At 31.5% G+C, this 17,007-nt stretch overlaps 1 protein-coding gene across 3 annotated transcripts; it reads left to right on the top strand.

Moving 5' to 3' along the window:
• Positions 1-3,116: 3,116 nt before the first annotated feature.
• Positions 3,117-15,402, top strand: LOC134711701 (serine/arginine-rich splicing factor 4-like). 3 transcript variants are annotated; one of them, XM_063572482.1, is made up of 10 exons: positions 3,117-3,222; positions 4,732-4,866; positions 5,380-5,450; positions 6,251-6,370; positions 7,064-7,105; positions 8,183-8,218; positions 11,744-11,813; positions 13,430-13,503; positions 14,214-14,345; positions 14,807-15,402. In XM_063572482.1, the coding sequence occupies exons 2-10, from the start codon at positions 4,744-4,746 to the stop codon at positions 15,006-15,008; spliced, it is 870 nt and encodes a 289-aa protein (XP_063428552.1). In that variant the 5' UTR covers positions 3,117-3,222; positions 4,732-4,743; the 3' UTR covers positions 15,009-15,402. The 3 variants fall into 3 exon arrangements, with proteins under 3 accessions (XP_063428552.1, XP_063428553.1, XP_063428554.1); XM_063572483.1 differs by lacking the exon at positions 8,183-8,218 and having other exon boundaries at positions 3,149-3,222; XM_063572484.1 differs by lacking the exons at positions 7,064-7,105; positions 8,183-8,218 and having other exon boundaries at positions 3,149-3,222.
• Positions 15,403-17,007: the final 1,605 nt, after the last annotated feature.

Raw genomic sequence — 17,007 nt, 5'->3', positions numbered from 1 at the left:
CAATTTTTGCGGTCGTATAAAAATAGGAAAAGATTTTTAGAGAAGCCTTGCTAGCTATATATCTCCACTCAGAAATATAAGATGGGACAGAATGATAAAAATTAGTTTCATGTGTAGCTAATTTACTCAAAATCTTTTAGAGAAAATTCAGAAGGTTAAATACATATTTTTCTTTTTCAAATTGTGATTTGGATGGAAAGTTGCCTCATTGGCACTCATACCACATCTTTTTGTATCTATTGACCTAGATACAAAATCAAACAATTGGCCACGATTTTCACAAATGATTCAGTTTGAAAAGATGGATTTTAATTGCAACCTGAAAAAACGTTTTTGAGCTATATATCTATTAGATATGCAAAATTGGAAAAGGCAAATCTTTTAAAAATAAATGCAGTAAAGACGCTTCCATGTAACTCCTATCGAAGTTAATATTTATAAAATACAAGTCAATACTATAATTTGAAGTACTGAGGTTAGATAAATATAATTAATTAAAGCATGCCTTCTTCGCAAAATGATATATTGCCATCACTGGGTGACTTAAATAAAACACAGGTTAACCCACTAGTAACTAGTATTCAAAATACAGCCATCTAAATTAGTGTTTTCGAAAAATGAGCTTGTAAGTTCTATTTGGCAACGAAATTTTAGAAAAAAAAACCTTTCGGAGATGCATGTATAATAGGTATGTGAGCTAAGTCAACATGTATATGTCCTATTTGGAGTCGAAATGATATTTTCAGTTTTAGAGTCGAAATAATGTTTTCAGTTTTGGAGTCGAAATAATATTTTCAGTTTAGGAGGTCGTCTTTTCATGCCCCATTTATGGCCTTTATGTTTGCTGGTCTGTGCGTCCGTTCTTTCGTCCGTTCTTTCGTCCGCCTGTCCCGCATCAGTGCAATCAACTTGAAACTTCGTACACTGTTCCCTATGATATGATCTTTTTAATTGTAATGCCAAATTACAGTTTTTATCCCATTTTCACGGTCCACTGAACATAGATTATGATAGTGCGGATGGTGCATCTGTGTATTAGGGATACATTCTTTTCTTGAAAATAGTTTGAGCATGACAACTTTTAGAATTTAACTTCATTTTAGTCCAGGAATAATAAATTGTCAAATATAATGCCTACTACAGAATATTACAATAAAAATTCAAAACTTGTTCTTGAAATGAAAACACTTCAAAAGTAGTCATTTTGATTTGATGAAGTAAAAGCGAAAGTTGTTTCACTTGACATGTTCAAACACATACATAGAATTATTTAGTACTCTTTTGACTAACCTGGTTCATTGGTCCATGTCAAGTTTTTGTGGATAGGTCTGTGTCTAACTATGTTTATGCCCCACCTACGATAGTATGTTTTCTGGTCTGTGTGTTCGTCCGTCCGTTACCGTCTGTTCGTTCGTCCGTCTATCCCGCTTCAGGTTAAAGTGTTTGGTCAAGGCAGTTTTTGATGAAGTTGAAGTCCAATCAACTTGAAACTTAGTATTCTTGTTCCCTATGATAGAATCTCTATTTTTGATGTCAAATTAAAGTTTTTACCCCAAATTCAGGGTTCATTGGACACAGAAAATGAGAGTACAAGTTTCGGCAGGTTAAAGTTTTTGTTCAAGGCAGTTTTTGATTGAGTTGAAGTCCAATCAACTTGAAACTTAGTATATAAAAAAAAGAAGATGTTTCCTATGATATTATCTTTCTTTAAATGCCAAACTAAGTTTTTATCCCAATTTCACGGTCCACTAAGCATAGAAAATGATATTGCGAGTGGGGTATTTGTTTACTATCATGACTATGAACACATTCTTGTTATGTATATATTCCGATACTGAGTATTTATAATTGGTCTTGCGGGCTCATCTGACATTGGGGTTACATTAGTAATAATAAATGTGTGTGATATTTGTAGTAAATTTTAAACCTTTATCTAAAAGACTTTCAACATTAACACTATGTTGACATAAAGCAGGTGAAACATTTCAGAGTGTATCGCGTCTTTTCCCTGTTCAGTTTTGCAGGCTTATACGTAATACTTTCCTAGCATCAGTATAGATAGTATTTGGTTTTTCCCCGTTCTTTTTCATTTTCGTAATTTGATGCCAATGAGCTCAATACCAGCTGTTGTCTTAGGATTATGTCTTGTGACTTTCTCTAGCTGCTTCTAGCTAAGACCCCTATCTCCTTCGTTCCACTTCCCACTGTTCTCCATGTTTCTGATTGACAGTCTTTCCGTTTTTCACTTTCAATTTGGAGTTGATCTCATATAACATGTGTAAATTCTTTCTCAATGATGCAATTTCCATCACAAGTAACTTAAAATCCAACTGAACTATGGTCTGCCTACTCGCAGGCTGCACTCATGACAAATAGATAAAGCACGATGAATTTAGTAATACCAACTCGCCCAACTTATGAAAAAGAAGCTATACATTTTTATTCAAATATATATATATATATATATATTATATTGTTTGTATTTTACTACCATGTAAATTTTTTAGCCATTCGTTCATTATCACTTATTGTAAATGTGTTTGTGACACTGCATGGTAAAATGTTGTCTTGTCTTTCAACTCAATCATTCAAATAATCTTAAGTTATGTATGTTTTGTCTTATAGTCATAATTAATTTGTAATAATTCTGCCCTAGTACGGACACTGCGATAAGCCCAAGTGATTTAAACTTATTTGTATTGTATTGTTATAATGTACTATTAAATCTTCAAGTTATTAACCCTTTTCATAAGTTGGGCAAGTTATCCAACCTATTTTCAATAGGATTTTACCCTTTTTCATAAGTGGGACGAGTTGGTAAACAAGAGTGGGTCGACTTTTTAAGAAGTGGGGCGAGTTTGCTAAAAGTAGGGCGATTAGTTGTAGGGCGATTCGTGAATAGTATACAAAGAAGGATAACTCTTGGTCTACATAGGATATTGATAATTCGGAGTGGTGTAAATACCCTATAAAGTCAATATTTATTAAAACTAACAGATTAAATGGTTTTGGCATGCAATTTAGTACATTTGAAATAAGAAACTGAAAATAATTAATATGATATATGTGAAATATCACCACGTGACGAATACTCATGGCCGCGCATTTTTGTTGATTTTCACGTCTGTAAAACTCTTTATACAAGCACCGGATCAACGTAATTTAAGTTTAAGCTCTTTTGAGAGACTGATTTTGGAAAATGCTGTAAAGATCTGAAGAGACGTAAGTAAGCTTCCCTAATCATTTCTAAGTTAAATAATTTGTGTAACATGTTTATATTATTTAGTTCTAAGTATAAAATTATTGAGATTCCTACAACACAACAGTAACTGTTGGAATTATACTAAGATGCTGTGAACAAAGCACAAAAATGTGCAAAACAATATGCAGTTTTGGTCGCGTCGTCGGTCGGCTGCGCTTGCTTCCCATTTTCTTGTGTAATGGATTTTGCATTGTTAAATAAAATATAAATGCAGTCAAGGATTTGTATATGCAGTTAAGTGAAAGTTTTTACGCGGCATTTCTTGTTAATTTTTGCAGCCTAGGCTAATTTGTCCTAGCTGCCGCAGTTAAATTTGTCCTCGACTGTTTAGGTAACGACTAACGGGTTGTTTCGTCCTTGACCATTTCGCCCCCATGTGACTAATTTAGAAGTGTTTTAAGGTAAAAAAAAAAAAAACCCATCAAAATCCAAAAACGATTACATTCTTTTGAGATGCAAAATAAATTTAACTTTGATACATCTAGTGGATCACTTGCCTTAAAATTTTATAAAATGCTCAAGTACATGGTAAATAAAGGCAACAGTAGTATACCGCTGTTCAAAACTCATAAATCCATGGACAAAAAACAAAATTGGGGTAACAAACTAAAACCGAGGGAAATGCATTAAATATAAGAGGAGAACAACGACACAACACCGAAACGCAACACACACAGAAACGGACCAAGCAACAGGCAAACCACCTCGAGAATAACAAATATAACATCAAAACCAAATACGTGAATTTGGGATAGACAAGTACCGTGCCACGTCTTATCTCAATATCCCAAAAATTAGAGAAAACACAAAGGACTTAACGTTAAAATGCAACACACACAGAAACGAACAATATTATAACAATGGCCATCTTCCTGACTTGGTACAGGACACTTTTAAACGGGAATAAAAGTGGTGGGTTGAACCTGGTTTTATGGCATGCCATAAATAAGTTTGTAAGTCGGTACACAGAATAGTTTATGTCATGATGTGAAAACACAACCATGTTTGTCTATTTGTTATGATTACCTTGAATGAAGATTTGTTAAAATGATTAAAAAAAAAATACATGTGAATCCCCTCACAGGAGTTAAATAATCCTGTTTTCAGTAGTCTGCCCCCAATTTTAAGATAAAAAAAAAACATGAAAAATTTTAAACTTCTAGTTACTTTAATATCTTGTAAACTATTATAGATTGATCATATAGATAGCCACTGTAAAAAAAAGAAAAATTATCAGCTGCTAGACTAAATCTTCGAATAAGACAACAAAGCTGAAACCGTCCATCAACTCCTTAATGGAGAATAAGCTCTTAAATGAAGGGTGTTCTGAACATTTTACTTTTATTCCTTTTATCTTGTTTCTATCTATAAATCAACACGACATGCAAGATGTACCATTTTAAGTATAAAAATATTGCAATAAGGAATGAATAATGTGAAACATAAATTTGTCTCTTGTTCCTTTTCAGAATAAATTCAAAATGGGAACCAGAGTATATCTTGGAAGACTGTCACATCATGCAAGAGAAAAAGATGTTGAAAGATTTTTTAAAGGCTATGGAAAAATAAGAGATGTTATGTTGAAAAATGGTTATGGTTTTGTTGTAAGTTGTAAATCATGTAAATAACAGTATAATATCTACATATTATTGCAAATAATTTTTAAACTTGAATAGTGCAGGGATACAGGCGATCCCTCTATCAGTCTCTCTGGTAAATGACTTCATAAAGGCACACTTAACTGATGAGTTTCTTCGATGAAGGACAAACTCGAAAGTGGTCTATTACTTCTGCAGAGATATGTCTACTTTTTGAGTTTTGTCTAATACTTGAAAACACAAGAATTTAGAAATGTTGTATGCACCTTCTTTAAGTTTATAGTCTTCTTTGATAAATTAAGGAAAATATTTCTTTGTAAACATGCCAGTGATCATTAATTGTATGTTGCACATAAACAGATGAAAGTTACTGGCCTTAGACCAGACATTTATTTTTTTGGACAAAATTTCAGAAATTTCTCATTTATAGACTGGTTAGGCAATTATTTAGTTGCATATAGAATTTCATGGTTTACAAATTTTATTAATGATAAATATGATGTCATATATTATTTCCAGGAATTTGAAGACTACAGAGATGCAGATGATGCTATTTATGAATTAAATGGGAAAGATTTGTGTGGAGAAAGGTATAAAGATGCTCAATTTATGAATTGTTTAAAATAATAACAGATTGTTATGCCCCCTCCGTATCGTGGAGGGTATTTAGTATTACCATTGTCCATCTGTACATCTCAAGTTTGGTTTGTGTTTTTTAACTTTAGTTTTCCTCAACCAAGAATTATGAAACTAAAACACAATGCTTATTTTGGTAGCATCAGTTCAACCGTTCTAGATTTATGGCCCTTTTAAAAAAATATTGTATATTTGTTTCATTCTCTATCTTAAGTTTGCCGCAACCAAATGTTATTAACTTTATACACAATGTTAATTTAATACTGCAAAATACAGATCAAGCTTAAATTTTGAGGGCTTTACAATGTATGAATATGTGTTGCTTGATTATTACAGAATAATATAATAGAAAAGAAAGAATACTGTTGATTCATTTTAATTTGTGGTATAGCAATTATTCGTGTATTTCGTACCATTGGCGGCATTGACAAACCACAAATTAAAATGTAATATAAAGTATCAGTTTTCCATAGGTTTGTATGGAAGCCATATCCTTAACCTACAACAATAAATGAATCTACAGTATGGGGTGTCTATCTGTGACACAAAATTTGTGTTGCAAAGACAGGTCTTTTATTGCTGTTCTTTATCTTAAATGTGCAGAGAGGTTTAGAAAATGTTCTTGGCAAGTCAGAAAAGAGGAACAGTAACAATTCATATTAAAGGGATTACAGGAAATTTAAGGCGACCTGCATTGATTATAAAGTAAGGCATGTAAGGGCCAAATATATTTTTGATTTGAATTTGTTTTCAGATGTACTGTTGAGCATGCTCGTGGAGCTCCTCGAGGTGATGATAGACGTGATGGGGGTAGAGATAGAGGAGGTTATAGGGACTATCCTCCACAGCGTAGCCGACGAGGAGGAAGAGACAAGTAAGACAATCAGTGATGCATGACAATCAGAAATCTTGTATTTTATGGTTGGACTAACTTCATCAAGCAATGTTTTGTTTTTATCTCCTTATCTAAAGAAGTTAATCGACACAAAATCTCATTGTAATACTAGTTCAAGGCAGTGGATCAACATTTAAGCCAAAGGAAAAAATGGAGTTAAAGTATACCTTTTCTACCACCTGAACAGTGTCCTACATATGCATGAAATAAGTGCCAAATTTGATCCATCTTAATAAACAAAACTTTTTGAGGTCATATAGTATGTACCTGTAAGATATACATAAATTGACCACAATTCTTCCTGGCAAAGCATAGTGTTGATGATGTTCAAAATTATATTTTATATTGATGAGAAAATCCCATGTGAATTAAATAGAACACTATAGATTACTTGACATGACCTAAGGTTTCATAAATTTCAATTTTACTTAATGACTCGCTAACATACTCAGTAACAGTAACTAAGTCATAAGCAGGAAAAAATGTGCAGAAACCATTAGAACTTGACTGATATTCCATGTTTTTTTGTTTTTTTTTAAAGCTATTAGAATGTAGTATTAAACTACCAATTTTCAAAGATACATGTATATAACAAGCGTCAAATTTTGCTTTTGATCTCGAGTATTGGTGAATCGTGTGGTTTATCTGACAATGACTTCTTTTGAATTATAGTAATAGAAGGGGTGGCTTTGGACAGAACAACAGTGCTGACAGGTACAGTATTATATATTTTACATAGAAAATTAATGGCTTAAAGTGGAGATTCCTTATTGTTAGTCCTTCTATTTGTTTTGATTTCTTGTATTTCTGTTGTTAAAAAATTTGGGACCTCTCAGCACTGTTGGTTTATGATTTATATATATCCGTCAGGGTTGATCAGTTAATCCATGGAAGTACCGATGAATGGATATCTCCTTAGAAGCATGATGTGAAAACAAATATATTGAACATTGTGTGCATATATAGAACTGTCCTCAATTGAGGATACAGAATGATATTAAAGATGTTGAAGATGAAAAACGAGGTTTAATATGTTCCTATGTTGGTGTATAAAAATGATGATTCCTTAGTTGATGTAGCAACATGACGATAAAGATGTTCCTTTGTTGGTGTTGCAAATGAAGTTAAGATGTTCCCTAGTTGACATAGCAAACGATGTTAAGATGTTCCCTTGTTGACGTAGCAAATGAAGTGTAGATGTTCCCTTGTTGATGTAGCACATGATGTGTAGATGTTCCCAAGTTGATGAATAAAATGAAGTTAAGATGTTCCCATGTTGATGTAGCTAAATGATGCTTCAGATGTTCAAGATGTCAGTTTCTTGGTAAAAACTTAATGAATGTAGCTTTTCAGATCAGCTTTATACTATGAACATAAAAATTTAAACGCCAATCTTGAACCTTCTGAAGAATTTTCTAAAAATGAAAAGGATAAGTATATATGATTTTCATCAAATTGTGATTTAGTTTGTATAACAATGATTCTTTAAATTTCTTTACATGAATTGAGTATTCACTCTTTTTTTAAATTTGATTATTAAAATGATAACTATACTGAGATAATGAAAGTCATGACTTTACAGTAAAATACTTAAATATATAGGTAAAATATGATTGTCAACATAAATAAATATTTTCAGGGAACCAATAACTCGAAACATTGTAAAATTGTGACTAGAAGATCATATTTAAAAAAATACATTTTTAAAGTTCAGTAAAAGATTTCATTAAATCTAACATTCAGAATGTTATTGTATCATCTGACAATGACTTTTTTGAATTATAATTATAGAAGGGGCTTTGGACAGAACAACAATAGTGCTGAAAGGTACAGTATTATATGTTATTTAGAAATGAAAAGCCCTGATTCTCAAATTTCTTAACAATGGTTTTATTTGGCTTGATTTCTTGTTAATTTCGCTGTTTTCGATATGGTGGTACCTTTCAGCACTGTTAACTTTTGATTTATATATCTATCCATTGGTCAGGGTTGATCTGTTTATCCATGGAAGTACTGATAAATGGATATCTACTCATTGAAGCATGATGTTGTTAAATTAATGCAACTCCCCAATTGAGGAAAAAGAATGATGATTCCTTAGTTAGATTAGCAACATTGCCATTAAGATGTTCTTTCGTTGATGTTGCTTATGATGATTAAGATGTTCCTTTGTTGATGGTGAAAATAATGATTAAGATGATGATTGTTGTTGTTTCAAAGGAGGATTAAAATATTCCTTATTTGATGTTTCAAATGACAATTAAGATGATTCATTGCTGATGTTGCAACTGACGATTAAGATGGTTCATTGCTGATGATGCAAATGATGATTAAGATGTCTTGTCGATGTTGTGAATGAAGTTAAGATGTTTCCATGTTGGTGTAGCTAAATGATGAGTCAGATGTCCAAGATATAAAAGAATCTGTCAGTTTTTTGGTAAAAATATAAATAAGGTAGTATAACATGCAATAATCCTGGATATAGACAGCTTTATACTATAAACATGGAAACAGAAATTCCATTGTTGAGGTATCCAACGGATTTCTCAATGATAAAGAATATAAGCATCTTTAGAATTTCAACCATAAAGATATGTTTAAGTAATTGACAAAATTAAAAGAGAAACTTGTGTAAGAAGTAACATTTGTAGTGTTTTTTCAACATAACTATTAAATACACCTTCAAATGTAACATGTTTAAACATTAAATGAGCAAATACAATTTCTTTTTCTTTTAATAAGAACTTGTAAGAGTACTCTCTTAATAAACTATGTGTTAAATGAGATTTTAATAAACCTTTAAGGACAAGCATTTTTGAACTATGAATTTACCAATAATCATTCAGATTCTGAAAAAGTAAATTTTTATACGACCGCAAATTTTGAAAAAATTTTCGTCGTATATTGCTATCACGTTGGCGTCGTCGTCGTCGTCGTCGTCGTCGTCCGAATACTTTTAGTTTTCGCACTCTAACTTTAGTAAAAGTGAATAGAAATCTATGAAATGTTAACACAAGGTTTATGACCATAAAAGGAAGGCTGGTATTGATTTTGGGAGTTTTGGTCCCAACATTTTAGGAATTAGGGGCCAAAAAGGGCCCAAATAAGCATTTTCTTGGTTTTCGCACTATAACTTTAGTTTAAGTTAATAGAAATCTATGAAATTTTGACACAAGGTTTATGACCACAAAAGAAAGGTTGGGATTGATTTTGGGAGTTTAGATTTCAACAGTTTAGGAATTAGGGGCCAAAAAAGGGCCCAAATAAGCATTATTCTTGGTTTTCGCACAATAACTTTAGTTAAAGTAAATAGAAATCAATGAAATTTAAACACAATGTTTATGACCACAAAAGGAAGGTTGGTATTGATTTTGGGAGTTTCGGTCCCAACAGTTTAGGAATTAGGGGCCAAAAAGGGACCCAAATAAGCATTTTTCTTGGTTTTCGCACCATAGCTTTAGTATAAGTAAATAGAAATCTATGAAATTTAAACACAAGGTTTATGACTATTAAAGGAAGGTTGGTATTGATTTTGGGAGTTTTGGTCCCAACAGTTAAGGAAAAAGGGGCCCAAAGGGTCCAAAATTAAATTTTGTTTGATTTCATCAAAATTGAATAATTGGGGTTCTTTAATATGCCGAATCTAACTGTGTATGTAGATTCTTAATTTTTGGTCCCGTTTTCAAATTGGTCTACATTAAGGTCCAAAGGGTCCAAAATTAAACTTAGTTTGATTTTAACAAAAATTGAAACCTTTGGGTTCTTTGATATGCTGAATCTAAAAATGTACTTAGATTTTTGATTATTGGCCCAGTTTTCAAGTTGGCCCAAATCGAGGTCCAAAATTAAACATTGTTTGATTTCATCAAAAATTGAATAATTGGGGTTCTTTGATATGCCAAATCTAACTGTGTATGTAGATTCTTAATTTTTGGTCCAGTTTTAAAATTGGTCTAAATTAAAGTGCAAAGGGTCCAAAATTAAACTAAGTTTGATTTTAACAAAAATTTAATTCTTGGGCCTCTTTGATATGCTGAATCTAAACATGTACTTAGATTTTTTATTATGGGCCCAGTTTTCAAGTTGGTCCAAATTAGGATCTAAAATTATTATATTAAGTATTGTGCAATAGCAAGTCTTTTCAATTGCACAGTATTGTGCAATGGCAAGAAATATCTAATTTCACAATATTGTGAAATAGCAAATTTTTTTTTAATTAAGAGTTATCTTTCTTTGTCCAGTATAGTAAGCAAGAAATATCTGCAAGAATTTTTTTTAATTGGAGTTATCTTTCTTTGTCCAGAATCAACTTAAATCTTTGTTATATACAATATACAATGTATATTAACTTTTTACTACCAACTGATAAATTTAAATAATCTTTACTATTCAGTGATAACAAGCAGTTTTTTTACATCTTAATATTTTATGATGTATTTAAATGAGTAGTAATTGTTGCAAACTCCATTAGAATATTTTAATTGAAATTAGTTTTGGAATAAGGGAAAGGGGGATGTGATTAAAAAATTGGGTTCAATTTTTCTCATTTGAAATTTCATAAATAAAAAGAAAATTTCTTCAAACATTTTTTGGAGAGGATTAATATTAACAGCATAGTGAATTGCTCTAAGAGAAAACAAAAATTTTAAGTTCATTTGAATACATTCATTCTGTGTCAGAAACCTATGCTGTGTCAACTATTTAATCACAATCCAAATTCAGAGCGGAATCCAGCTTGAATGTTGTGTCCATACTTGCCCCAACCGTTCAGGGTTCAACCTCTGCGGTCGTATAAAGCTACGCCCTGCGGAGCATCTGGTTAAAGCCTAAATTCTGACTTCAATTTGTTAAAAAAAAATATAATGTTGCAGGATATTTGAATCTATGAGGGGATGGGAGGCACTGAACTTATTTTACAAAATTTCCAAGAAAACACAACCCTATCAATTTGAAAACCAATTTGTAGGCAAATTACTTTGGGATGTTCAAGTTTTGAATTGCATGAGGGGATGGGAGGCACAGAACTTATTTTACAAAATTTTCAAGAAAACACAACCCTATTAATTTGATTGCCTATCATCCCAACAAGAATTCAAATTTTGAACATCCTTTAATCTTAATGCTACTTGATTATTAAAATAAAGAAAAAAATATATAATGCACAGATATAGAAATAAGTTAACATTAAAATAAAATTGTGATTCCAAAAGAAGCTATAGTACTTGAAAGTAAGCTGAAAGATTTAACAACAAAAATATATGGTGAGCGGAACATTAATGTCATGACCAATGTAAAACTGCATGCCAGAGTTAATATTTTGAGCAAAGGTCTAAAGAAATTATTCTGTTACAGGTATGGACCCCCCACAAGAACGGAGAACAGGTTAATTGTAGAAAACCTTTCTTCAAGAGTAAGCTGGCAGGTATGTATGTTATTTGTGCTTGGGTTTTATTTTTTCTCAATAGATTTCAAAGTCCTAATAAAATTTGAAGATACTAGACCTTTGTCATTGATAAAAAAAAATTATTTTATTTATATATATATATATAATGAACCAAGATGGAAACTAATAAATCATTGAATGTTCAACACAAAATTGAACATTTAATCACTTCCTGTATATTCCTTTTAAAATCACCAAAAAAAAAGAATACAAAAACAAATCAAACCTTATATAAAAAAGCTTGTTTTTTGTAAGAAGATAGTATTTTATGTCTTGTGAACATGATTTCGTAAAAAAATGGTTCCCTGCTTTCTTTCATTCAATTGAAAGAAATGCAAAACTTATTTATTAATGTGGAAATATAACCTATATTTGGCACATTTTAAGGAATATATAGATTGTGATATTTTACATATTAAAAAAATAATGTTTCATATCTAAATAGTATTGTCTTCTCTCATAAGCACCCTCAAAGATGAGGTGACAGGAGCATGATGAAGGATGAAGGGTCTAATCACAGCTTCCTCCCTTAAAGTGCCACAAGAAATGGCAACTTCAATGTGTTTCACTCTTGTTCTTGCTTATGATGTGTTGACTGTGAGACGAGGGGGTCTAGCTAGCTTGATGTTCATCCTTCAGAAGACAAAGAGGGTCATACGCTGATGGGAAAGTCATGCTTTTCATGACTAGCATGGTCAATCTTTGGAAAACACAAAAAATGATGAATGTCAGTTGGCTAAAGCTATCCATACATCCAGATTGCATAGATCTTGCTATCTTCTCATGTTCAGAAAAAGAGCAGAATACTGCTGCAATGTAATGATGAAATAAACAGAAATACACTAGAAGTCCTGATGCTCTCCCTAGCAAAGTTTCATAAATCTCTCAGGCGATGTCAGTTTCTATTCAGTAGAGGTAATTCTGTTATAAAATTATACACATCTTTTTAATGTATAGAGTATAATGTAGTAGAAGTAAGAAAATTTGGATTTTCAAAGCAAGTGTTAAGAAAATCGGTAATGATTTAAAATATTGAAACATTAAAAATGATTGGAACACGGAAATACATGTAGATGTGCAAAAATGAAAAAGAAATGTGAGGATCGTAAGGCTTTTTAGTGTACTGGTGTTTATCAATGTCCTTGATTTGTTTTTGGATGTTCATATTCTTTATATGTTATTTTTATGACTAAAAACAAATATGTTCAATGTCATTGATACTTATATTTCACTAAAAGCTTTGTGATTTTGATTCTTTAATAGATTGTTTAAAAGGTTGCATTCCCCCCAAAAAAATCGTTTTATGTAAATTTTAATTTTAATGATTACTCTTGTGATTCCGAACTTTTTTTCAAATCAGCCTTGCTAAAATTTACTTTCCATGAAAGCCTATAATTCAAAATGCCAACAATATTCAAGTAGTTGCTTCCATTCCCCAAGATTTGAGCAAGTTTCTCTTTACAGAAAACCAAAATATTTTTAAAAACAAGGTGTAAATAAAGGTAGGTTGGTAGGTATAATGCAGTCATGAGGAAATTGAAAAGATATTTTTTTTAAAGTGCATATCTAACTTTATTATGCAATTTACTTTAAAGGATTTGAAAGACTACATGAGACAAGCTGGAGAAGTCACATATGCTGATGCACACAAGCAGCACAAAAATGAAGGGTAAGTCATTACAATATTTGGAAAGATAAGAATTGATCCAACTCTTTCAAAAGGCACTAGCCTCTAAAAAATGAAGTTGACATATTTGTTACTAAATAAGGGACGACCTCAAAAGATTGATGTAGGATAAAAAAACTTAAATCAAATAGTTTGGGGGTAGGGGTCAACATTGCTGCAAGTTTTGTTCATCAGCTCCTTATATATCCATATAGGTAAATCAATTTTTCCCAAATTAAGTTGAGAAGGAAGGGTTCAGTGAAAAATATAGGTGAATTAAGTTTTTTTTATCCTACATTGAACTTTTGATGTCGTCCCTAAGTAACTGAATTTACACACAAACATAAAGTTTCCAATCTCATGTCTGTAAATGAAGCCCTTGGGGATGGTTAACCTTTGAGTTCGTATCAATAAGTATATATCACTCTTATCAGAAAAGGTACTGCAAGTAAATTAAAATGAAAGGGCAAAGATATTTTTTTTCTTTTAGAGTTTTTTTTCCTAATGCATGTAGTTTAACGTGCATTAGGAAAATAGCTATAATTTTTAAAGTATTGAGGATTTTAAACCTTAATACTGGATTAAAAAAACATTGGTGGAAAAGTTATTCTATTTACAGGAAATTGAATAAAGATACACGAATTGTTCATGCCATCATGGCATTATAAAAGGGTTTTAAGGAAATTTTTAGTAGATATATAATTCTTTTGCAGAGTTGTTGAATTTTCCTCATACTCCGATATGAAGGCAGCTTTGGATAAATTAGACAATACAGAAATCAATGGTAGAAAAATCAAGTTGGTAGAAGACCGACCAAAAAGTAGTAGTAGAAGCAGTAGGAGAAGGTTTGTACAACTTATATTGCAAAATTATTAAAATTATATTTATTGGGATATAATTCGATTTGTCAAAATTTTACAAAGACACAAATAAAAAAAGTTTTATGGATAAAATAAGGTAGTGGTTTTTTTTAAGATTGTCACATGTCACTCACACCATATCGGTCTCCTGACTAGCTTTAACTTGCAGGTCTGTTATATTCATAGCAGGTTGGTTTTGGAAGATGATATGGTCTGTTGTACTAACCATTCTTTTGATCTTTCACATGAGATATAGTAAAATGCACATTGCTGTAAAATATTATATGAATTATGTTTTCAAAAGTTGAAAATTCTGGTCTGAAGTTATTGAAGACAATTATACCCAACGTGTACTTATTCACTTGTTAATTATTATGACTTTGAGGTATTACAAATTACAAATTGCCTGTGAGTAAAGAATTGACCATAGATTGAATTTATTTAAGATCTCCAAGTAGAAGCAGAAGCAGATCCAGGTCAAGAGGAAGAAGGTCCAGGAGTGCAAGCAGAAGTCGCAGCAGGAGTAAAAGTTCAAGAAGCAGAAGTCGTAGTAGAAGTAGAAGTAAATCAAGGAGTCCAAGTGTCGACCGTAAAGAGGCTTCAAAGTCCAGATCAAAATCACCAGAAGAGAATGGAGATAAAGATTGAAATTACAGAACAGTTTGATCATCTATTGATATTTTCATCATCTATTCATCAATTGCTGTTAACTATATGAACAAATATGAATTATTTAGTACATGTTAAAGGTTAAGTAGTCAATGGCATAATATAGCATTTGCTAGATAAATGCTGCTTTGCGTGATGTATTAATGTTTTTAGACCATTTCTGCAGCATGATATATCACAAACCATTTTTTTTAACTCTTTATGTTGAATTTTCTTTCAGGCAATGAAGATGTAAGAGAAATATCATTGTAAATATCTTATATCTTTTTATAATACTGTATTGATCACCTGTGAATAAATGTCATTCATAATGTTCATTAAACTGAAGAAAATCAAAAAAAAATGTTGACTTTTAAGAGTCGCCCCACCTGTTTCTTGTATCATTATTTTGGATGAAAACCCCTTCAATGATTAAAATACAACACATTCTAAATTTCATGCATACCAATTGGACATGAAAACAACACTGAAAGTCATGGTCCAGAACATATTCAACTATGTCACCCTTCGTATATGTACACAAAATTGTTGTTTGATCTCCAATTTAAAACCCCTTGGAGATTGGGAATGAATAAATGGGCCATTAGTAAACTTCTACTCCTGTGGGTATAAATGATAATTAGAAGATGTGGTATGATTGCCAATGAGACTATTCTCCGTGTATAAACCCCCATCAATGTAGACATAAAATCAATACTTGTACCAAATATCTAAGTATATATAAACTCTGAATATAAATGCCATAAAAGGCTATAATAAATACCAAAGACTGTAAAGTGGATAGTTGCACGACATAAATCTACACATATATAATAATATATAATTCAAACATCAGTATCAAACTAAAAACTCTTCAAGTATAAAGATTGACTGTGTCATGCTACACAGGCAATAAAATACTGCAAAATTCATTTTTAAGTGGGAAAACCCAACGCCGAATTTAATTATTACAGAATTATACCAGTTTCGAGATGTGTGTTTGAATTGTTGAAAATGAGAGTGATGAAATTACCCAGGAAAAATTCATTTAATTATTGTGAACTTTCCGTTTAAAGAATGGAATTGCAATTCTCCACCATAGATATTAACAACTATATGACATATTACTGCTATTCAACAATGAGCAAAACTCGGTACTGCATAGAAAGCTATAAAAGGCCATGTAATGACAAATGTAAACCAATTCAAACAAAAAAATGAATCACCTGTTTTATGAAAATAACAACAAAAAAACAAATATGATAAACAGCAACAATCAAAATGACAAGAGTTTCAGGCTCCTTACTTGAGACAGTCACATACACAATGTGGTAGGGCTGAACATGCAACTAACCCCTAACCTGGGAATCTGGTATAAAAAGTACTGTTCAAGAACAAACTAAAAATCAGCTGAAAATTGTTTAACCCATCAGATATATACCAAGCAAACTTGTCAAAAAAACATCTAATAAACTAGTAAAGTGATGCCCCTATACTCCAAAGTAACTATTATAACAAAATCGTTGTAGGATTTTCTTTGAGATATAATTGAGTCTGAGAGACAAATGATGCTGCAGATGCAAAGGTTTATTTTAAAGTACAAAAAGTTGAGCAGTACACATGTCTGTGATTCTTTAAAAAAATGACCTCCAACCTCCTCCATAAAGAGTAAATAATAAAAAAAGAGCATTCATAGTGTAAAAGATGTTTTGCACCTCACATACAAGTATATACTCTAAAAGTGATGTTCAACTATCTCTTAAAAGGAGCAAATATCAATATGAATCAAGAAAACAACCACATGCACACCTTCAATATTGGTACAAACTGTTAAATAGCCAATAAAGTGTAAACTTTCTAGCATTCAAACCCTGTCCTACTTCATTTATTTTTGTCGGCCAAAAAAATGAAAATTGGGAAGTAAATCCATCATAGAAGAGCTGTCAGCATATCGCAATGAAAAATTCAGAACTATTATTTATGTTGAGCCGTGCTTGGA

Source organism: Mytilus trossulus, chromosome 3 (assembly GCF_036588685.1).
Source record: "Mytilus trossulus isolate FHL-02 chromosome 3, PNRI_Mtr1.1.1.hap1, whole genome shotgun sequence".
Lineage (NCBI taxonomy): Eukaryota > Metazoa > Mollusca > Bivalvia > Mytilida > Mytilidae > Mytilus > Mytilus trossulus.
This window is presented reverse-complemented; position numbering and strand designations above follow the sequence as displayed.

Bases quoted from the DNA above. Each gene is read 5' to 3' on its own strand.
- LOC134711701 (XM_063572482.1), top strand. From the start codon at position 4,744: ATGGGAACCAGAGTATATCTTGGAAGACTGTCACATCATGCAAGAGAA. The intron at 4,867-5,379 runs GTAAGTTGTAAA...TATTATTTCCAG, and splicing joins AAAATGGTTATGGTTTTGTT to GAATTTGAAGACTACAGAGA. The intron at 13,504-14,213 runs GTAAGTCATTAC...ATTCTTTTGCAG, and splicing joins AAGCAGCACAAAAATGAAGG to AGTTGTTGAATTTTCCTCAT.